This window comes from Propithecus coquereli, unplaced genomic scaffold (assembly GCF_000956105.1).
Source record: "Propithecus coquereli isolate 6110/MARCELLA unplaced genomic scaffold, Pcoq_1.0 Scaffold120, whole genome shotgun sequence".
Classification (NCBI taxonomy): domain Eukaryota; kingdom Metazoa; phylum Chordata; class Mammalia; order Primates; family Indriidae; genus Propithecus; species Propithecus coquereli.
In genome coordinates, this window is record NW_012136081.1 from 1,643,309 (window position 1) to 1,651,180 (window position 7,872).

Consider the following 7,872-nt stretch of genomic DNA (forward strand, 5'->3'; position numbering starts at 1 on the left):
ATTTGTGGGCAGCCGACTACCTCTGCAGCTACACAGCCCTGCCAGTGCAGTGTCAAAGCAGACAGACAATCCTGAACGAAAGAGCCTGTTTGTGTTCCAACAAAATTTTATTTACTAACACTTAAGTTTCATATAATTTTCATCTGTCACAGAAGATTATTCTTTTGGTTTTTTTCAACCATTAAAAAATGTAAAAACCATTCTAGCTCACAGGCCTTACGAAAAAAAATCATGGGCCAGATTTGGCTGCGGGATGTAGTTTGCAGACCCCGGGTCTGGATGGTAAACTGATGGTTTGGTGACCAGAGCCGCTGCTCACACATCAAGAAAAGACAGGCAGGATCAGAAGTGTGAGTCCCTGATGCCAAGGCGCAGGTGTAGTCAGGGAGCTGAGAGTTCATTGTGTTTCTCATTCTTGGTCCAGTTACGTACAGAAATGGCCCCTGGGGTTTCGAGACCAAGGGGTAGGGCCAGGCCCTGGGGAAAGAAGGGGGTGTCTGGCAGTGCTGGAGCTAGAGTCCTGGGGAAGAGTCTGCTCCCTCTCAGGGCGGGAGTTGGGACAGGTGCAGGCGCAGGATCTCCTCTGCCCGCTTCAGGTACTCGGCCGCCTTCCTCTTCACACCTTCCCGGCGGGCAGGGGATGGGTCATCTGTGTAGAGAGACTGGCTCAGCTGAGGTGCCTGTGCCCAGCTACCTTCAGAAGACTTGGTCTAGTCCCTTCCGGTTTACAGAGCATTATCACGTGCCTTTCCCTCTTCCCTGGGACCAGTGTCTATTCTCCTCATTTTACAAATAAAGAAACTGAAGCCACAAGAGGTTAAAAAACAAAACAAAACCCTGCCCAAGTTTACACAGCTGGTCACTGTCCCATCTAGGACACAGGCCTGACCCTCCACCCTCCAGTCCATACTCACTGGGCACTCCCTGAAGCAGGATGTGCACGCCATCTCGGTAGCCCTGCAGCGCGGCAGGGTAGGCACCCGCCTTCTCGTCCCGCAGGGCCTGGGTGATGAGCTCCGTGGCCTGGCTCACATAGGCAGGGGTGGGCCCTCCTTCCTCATCCTCTTCCTCCTCCTGCCCTCCTGGCTCCCAGGGTTCCTGGTCCAGTCTTTCCGACTCTACCTCCATTGGCACCAGCTCACCTACGTGGGTGGGGCTGGGGCCTGCGCCTTCTGCCATCAGATAGGGAGGACTCAGGCCAGACTGGCCCTTCCTTTCCCAGGACCCGCTGCCCACCCCCAGATCTCTCTTGCCCATTAGAGTATCAACCTTTCCCCAGGTAGAGGGAAGCATGCCTGGGTAATCCAGAAGTTGCCTGTGTATAGCAAACTAGCCAAGATCTATTTGGTAAGTGGGGTTCATGTGCTTTTGTAAAAACAGCCTTACCTTCCTACTTCTTTCTTTAGGTTTGTGAGCTCTGGATCACTGGTCCTATTTCTCTCCTGACTCCAGTTAACCTAGAAATCCAAGGATTCCCGCTACGAAGTTTAACTGAAAGATGCTAGACCAACTGCATCAGGCCAAGGGTAGAAATACTCCAAGCCTTGGAATAATCTTAGAATAATGGATTCAGAGAATCTCAGGGCTTTTCTGAGGTCTTGCAATTCCAGCTGAGGCCCTCAAATGTGAAGACAGTGGGATGCGGGTATCCTCACATTCCAGAGTGACGGGCTCATCATACCTCCCTGTCCTGGCGAGAAGGTGATCAGACATCCTCCCTGCAGCTTACATGCGAGGCACCTAGAAATCTCTTAAATCTATGGAACAAAGGCCTTTGAAGGGAAGGTGCAGGGACAGGAATAGGGAGCACCATGACTCCCCACCATCCTGGGGTGAGGGGATGGGCATCTCTCCAGCTCCATCCAAGTGGAATTCCACAAGAGCCCTGAGAAGACCGGGGCCTGAGGAAGGACAACTCCTGGCTGGGCCTGCAGCCCTCCCTCTGTTGCCCATGGAGCAGGGAGAAGACTGCCTGGGACTCCTGAACACTTGCTTTCAGGGGTCTGGTTGAGGAAGAGAGACTGGAGAATTCCAGTGGTGAGAGGGTCGCCGGAGCTGCCCATGATGGCAGGGCAGGGACGTGAGGCAGGGTCTGAGCAAATTGTACTTCCAGCCTGTCGGGGGCAAGGCTTTGGGAGTTTCCTGGTGGGCCAAGTGAACGTCTCATGGGGGCAGCCTGTGAGGGGTCTTGAAAAGCTCCTGCCCACAGGGCACCCCGAGGGCTCAGCTGGGGCAAGGGCAGAGTGCCCCTCAGAGGCCGGGCACAGCAGCCAGTGACCCCGCCTCTGCCGTTCCCTGCAATGGAGGAAGCAGAACGAGAAAAGCGAAAGGCCACTCCTCACATCCTTGTCACCGTGGCAGGGGGCCAGGTCACTGGTCAGGCCTGAGCCAGGTGGAGGGGTGAGGCTGAAGACTGGATGGGACATTGATGTCCTGACTTGGACTGGACTGGACTGCTTCATACCTAAGGGCGAGAGCTGCAGCGCCCGAAACTGATCAGAAAACCAAAGGTCTGCCAAAGGGCGAAGAAGGGAAGCCAGCGAAGCAGGCTTGAAAACCCCGCTGAGGAATCCAAACAGAAACTGACTCGTGATTACCCTCAAGTGCGATCAGCCACGCAATACCTGGGTTGCAGTGACAGCTTCGATTTGGAGCATTTTAGAATGAACAACTCCAGTGTCTCAGAGCTTGGGACTGTCAGGGCCTGGGATCTCAGGGCAGGCAGGTGCTAAGGACCTGGCCTCCACGGGGCAGCCCTTCTGTCCCGGGCATCCCCACGTGCCAGCAGCAGCTCCAGCCCCCAGAGGGGCTTCCCGCTCTCCGCTCCCTGAGCCCAGACCTCACCCGCGCTGACCAACAGGCCTCTCCTGACTCCAGGGTCTGCAGCCGGACCTCGAGCCAGCCAGGAAATCTCACCTCAGGCTTCCAACAGAAGGAACTAAAACCTCCCATAGCAGTGTGACCCTGCTCCTTCCAAAGTGTCCTCAGAGGGAAGACCCATCTCGGGAAATGGCTCATTCCCTTCCAACACAGTGGCACAGGGGTATCCTGCACACCGAGCCACGAGCCCTGGCACAGGACTGTGGCACCTGGGGAAGTGGCACCTGCCTCTAACTCTCCCTGAGACTGCCGTCTACCCGCGGGGCAGCACTGCTGAAATCTCAGATTTCCACAGGCACCTGCAGGCTAGCGGCAGCTCTGCCTTCCTCCCCGTCCCTGAGGGCCTCCCGCCCCAGCAGCCCGACTCCGGCTGTCCCAGCTCGTTACCTTCCTTGGAGAAGGGGTCGAAGAGGGCAAGCTCGGCCTCGGTGAGGGGGCCTCGGGCAGGGGAACTGGACGCTTCCTCGGTGCTCCCACAGTTAAAGAGGAGATCCAGGGCCTCCTGCGCAGGGCTGGACGGTGGGGGGTCCGCTGAGGAATAGAATTACTCTCTCACCAAATCCTTGCAGCAACCATGGGCAGAGGCAAGCCCTATTAGTCACGTGCATTTTCTAGATTAAGAAACTGTAGCCCAGAGACGGAAGATGACCTGTCCACAGTTCCTCAGCCGGGAAGTGGTAGAGCTGGGACACACCCCAGGCTTTCCACTAAGGTCACTGAGGAGGGAGTGTGGACCTCCCAGCCCATGACTGACTCCCCACTCTGCACCCTCCAGCCCTGGCCCCGCCCCTCCGATGTACCTGGCACCTCCAGCTCCTCAAGGCCCTTCCTTTCTGCAGGGAGTGGCTGGGGTAGTCGGGGCTCATCAGGAGGTGGGGTGGGAATCAGAGGGGGTGGCAGGATGTCCAGGTCCCTGGATATCTCCAAGGGCTGTGTCACCTCTCCCCCCTGCAGGAGAGAAAGATCAGAGGTGGGGAGTCGTGGGGTGCAGCCTGGTGGGCAGGTAAGCTTCTCACGTGCTGGGGGAAGAGCAGGTACACATACCCGGAAGAACTCCTTGAGCTGGGGGCTGTTGTTGAGCGCAGGTATGTGCACAGTGAAGCGCAGCAAGTCCTCTGCCCCCTTCCGCCGCTCCTCGATCACTGAGGCTTCGAACCGGCCTGCAGTCCCGCAGGACAAGGGGGTGAGGAGAGCAGGCAGTGACCCACAGGAGCTTCTGGCCCCAAAGCCCACTTTTCCTGGTTCTGCCTGATAATCTGAGAGGATCTGAGAAACCCACTGCCCTCCTCCCCCTTCTTCCAGCAATCTTCCCTGGCTCCTCCTGGGGCGGGGGCTTGCAGGAGGGATCTGTCTCCCCATTCATTCATTCACCAGGTGTTTACTGAGCACCTACTATATGCTAGGCTCAGAAGGTGGATAGGAGAGAAACAAGGTCTCTGCCCTCATGGATATCACATCCTAGACAGGAGAAAGCAGGGAGTTAAAAAGAAATAAAATAATCTCAGATGGCTTTGATGTAATGAGGAGAAAAGTAAGGCTCAGAGAAGGAAAGTGATTTGCCCAAGGTCACAGGGCAAGTAGCCCTTTTTTTTATAGTTTCACTGCTCTGTTCTAGCTATTATGCAGAGTGATCTAACTCTGGCCTAACCTACCAGCAGTGACCCTTCACCTTGCTGCCAAAGAACATCTCATGGGAATCTGGAGACCCAAGTAACTGATCAGCACTGTCCAACAGAAATAGAATATGAGCTACATGGGCAATTTAAAAATTTTTAGTAGATACATTTGAAAAAGGGAAAAAGAAACAAGTTTATTTTACTATTATTATCATTATTTTGAGACAGAGTCTCACTCTATTGCCCCAGGTAGAGTGCAGTGGCATCATCACAGCTCACTGCAACCTTGAACTCCTGGGCTCAAATGATTCTCCTCTCTCAGCCTCCCAAGCAGCTGGGACTACAGGTGCACGCCACCACACCTGGCTAATTTTTTCTATTTTTGGTAGAGACGGAGTCTGACTCTGTTCCCTAGGCAGTAGTCTCAAACTACTGGTCTTAAGTGATCCTCCCACCTCAGCCTCCGAAAGTACTGGGATTATAGGCATGAGCCACTGTGCACATGGCCTGATTTTAGTAATGTATTTTATTTAACCCAGTATATCCAAAGTCTTATTTCAACATTCAACATGTAATCAATATAAAAATTATTGAGATAGCTTACATTCTTTCTTCAGTGTGTACTAGATATGTACAGTACATCCCAGTTCAGACCAGTCACAGCCGAAGTGCCCCTCGGCCGCACGTGACTCGTGACTACTGTTTTGGGCAGCGCAGGTCTATAGGAAATACCAGCTGGGGAAGGAATCCTGGTTCTGTCACTTACAGGCCAAGGCCCTTCACCTCCCTGAGCCTCAGGTCCCTTATCTTGAAAATGGGGCTAATAAAGACAGAGATGTTAAAGGGCTCAACACACGGTAAGGGCCAGGCTGCTCTGAGCCTCAATTTCCCCATCTGTCAAATGAGGTTATCTCTAAGGGCCCTTCCAGCTTTCTAAATGTCTTTGCCGGGAGTTTCGGGCCCCTTCTGTCCAGCCCTCACCGGCAGAGCTTCCCTTTGCCCAACTCTCCCACTGTCTTTGGTCCAGGTGCCCACTCACCGAACACCTGCGCCCGGGGGAAAGCAGGGAACTCCTCGAGGCGGCGGAAGAGGTTGCGGTGGGTGTAGGCCAGGTCTCCGTGCAGCTTGCGGAAGTCGCTGTACCGCTTCCAGATCACCACCTATGAGGGACATGAGACTTAACCTGGACCAGCAATGGTGGGAAGTGGCCTTTCCCACGCCCAGACTGGCCCCAGGGTGTGTGAGGACTAGGGTGCGGCACCCCCTCCACCCAGGGCCAGAGGGATGGAGGGCCGGTCTCCTCAGAGTTACCAGCTGCTCCTTTACAAGTTCCAGAAATGGAATCACACAATAGTCCCTCTTCCTCCGGGAGCCTTACCTCTTTGACATCCTCTGGGTCCTTCTTTGAGATGAACTGAGAACGAAAGGCAAGAACCAGTTAAGAACCAGAGACTAGGCCGGGTGCAGTGGCTCATGCCAGGGACTGACATTTGACACCCATCATTCACCCTGTAATGCCCACAGGTACCTTCTAGTCCCCCTCAAAGAGGCCGTACCCTTTGGCCACTGGCATCAAGGTGTCCTGGCTTTAAGGTTTTGAGAGTAACTTCAAGCAATTTTTTTTTTCCCAGACAGGGTCTTGCTCTGTTGTCCATGCTGGAGCGCAGTGGTATGATCACAGCTCACTGCAGCCTTCAACTCCTGGGCTCAAGCGATCCTCCTGCTTCAGCCTCCCAAAGTGCTGGGATTACAGATGTGAGCCACTGCACCTGGCCAGTTTTTCCACTGTGAACCTCACTTCCTTCATCTGTCAAATAGGAGGACCCCTAGAGGCCCATCCAGACTGCTCCAACCTCAGCCCAACTTTGATCCCAGTTCCTTCAAAGGGCCAAATCCCTGCATTTCGTTCTAAAACCAAAGAACCCAACTCTCCGGCAAGGTGAGGCTCTGTCTCAGGAGCCAGTCCGTCCTTAAAGGAGGAAGCCCCGTGCTTGCCCCGGACATTCAAGAAACCCTCACTGGGGCTGGCAGCCCCTGGAAGGGCAGACTGGGGTCTGAGGTAGAAAGAAAACTCAGTTTTCATCATGTTCTGTTTATAATAATTTTAAAATAATACCCTACGGTTTAGAGCACTTGACAGTTTTTTTTTGTTTGTTTGTTTTGTTTTTTTTCGCCCCAGACACAGGAATGAAGAAGCCACATTGGACATCCAGCCTGATCAAGCTTCAAATGAGAACCACCCAACTAAGCCCAGTCAACCTACAGAGACAGGGGAGGTAATACATTTTTTTTTTTTTTTTAAGACTAGTCAAGTGCAGTAGTGAGGAGGGGGGTTAAGTAGTAGAACAAGGAGTTCAATCTGTAACTGACTGTGAACAATCAAGTGAGATAACTCACTACCTTCGGACCAGCCTATTTTTAAGTTTTGTTTTGTTTTGTTTTTTCTCATCCTAGAATCCAAAGGCATTAATTTTTTTCTTTTTTGTAGAGACAGGGTCTTGCCATGTTGCCCAAGCCGGTCTCAAACTCCTGGCTTCAGGGGATCCTCCTGCCTCTGCCACTCAAAGTGCTGGGATTACAGGTGTCAGCCATGGCACCCAGCCAATAAATTACTGCTTTACATCATGAAATTTTAGGATGATTTTTTACAGAGTAATATATAAGAGGACCTTAGAATAGATGATAACTTCCTTAATGTAATAATATAAAGCTGCCAAGAACTATGACAAATACCTTAAGAATGATAAATTTGTAGAATTAGGCTAGGCACAAATGTTTATACAACTCTACAACTCAAAGTTCTTTTAGAAACCATCCAAATGTCCAACAACAGTAGAATGAATAAAGAAATGGTGGTATATTCATACAACGGACAACTACACATCAATAAAAAAGAACAAGCTGGGCGCGGTGGCTCACGCCTGTAATCCCAGCACTCTGGGAGGCCGAGGCAGGAGGATCGCTTGAGCTCAGGAGTTCGAAACCAGCTTGAGCAAGAGCAAGACCCTGTCTCTACTGAAAATAGAAAAAATTAACGGGTGTGGTGGCACGTGCCTGTTGTCCCAGCTACTCAGGAGGCTGAGGCAGGAGGATTGCTTGAGCCTGGGAGTTTGAGGTTGCTGTGAGCTATGATGAGGCCACTGCACTATTGCCCAGGCGACAGGGTGAGATTCTGTCTCAAAAGAAAATAAAAATATTAAAAAAATGAAATAAAAAGGAACAAACTACTTATATATGCAATAGCATGGATGGATTCCAAAAATATTATATTGAGTAAAAAAAGCTGAACACAAAAGATTACTTGCTGTATGACTCCATTCATGAGGTTCAAGACAGACAAAACTAATCTATGGTGAAAGAGAACAGTGGTTACCTC

The 7,872-nt window shown here is 52.0% G+C and overlaps 1 protein-coding gene across 1 annotated transcript in view; it reads right to left on the reverse strand.

The window, feature by feature from the left end:
* Positions 1–173: 173 nt before the first annotated feature.
* The window catches only part of SNX15 (sorting nexin 15), a 10,100-nt gene continuing 2,401 nt past the window's right edge, over positions 174–7,872 (reverse strand). The window contains exons 2-8 of the mRNA XM_012665591.1: positions 5,875–5,910; positions 5,536–5,656; positions 3,925–4,040; positions 3,681–3,828; positions 3,268–3,411; positions 915–1,172; positions 174–649 (exon numbers count right to left, since the gene is read on the reverse strand). Coding sequence (XP_012521045.1) covers positions 543–649; positions 915–1,172; positions 3,268–3,411; positions 3,681–3,828; positions 3,925–4,040; positions 5,536–5,656; positions 5,875–5,910 — 930 coding nt within the window. The 3' untranslated portion in view covers positions 174–542. The remainder of the gene's footprint in view (positions 650–914; positions 1,173–3,267; positions 3,412–3,680; positions 3,829–3,924; positions 4,041–5,535; positions 5,657–5,874; positions 5,911–7,872) is intronic.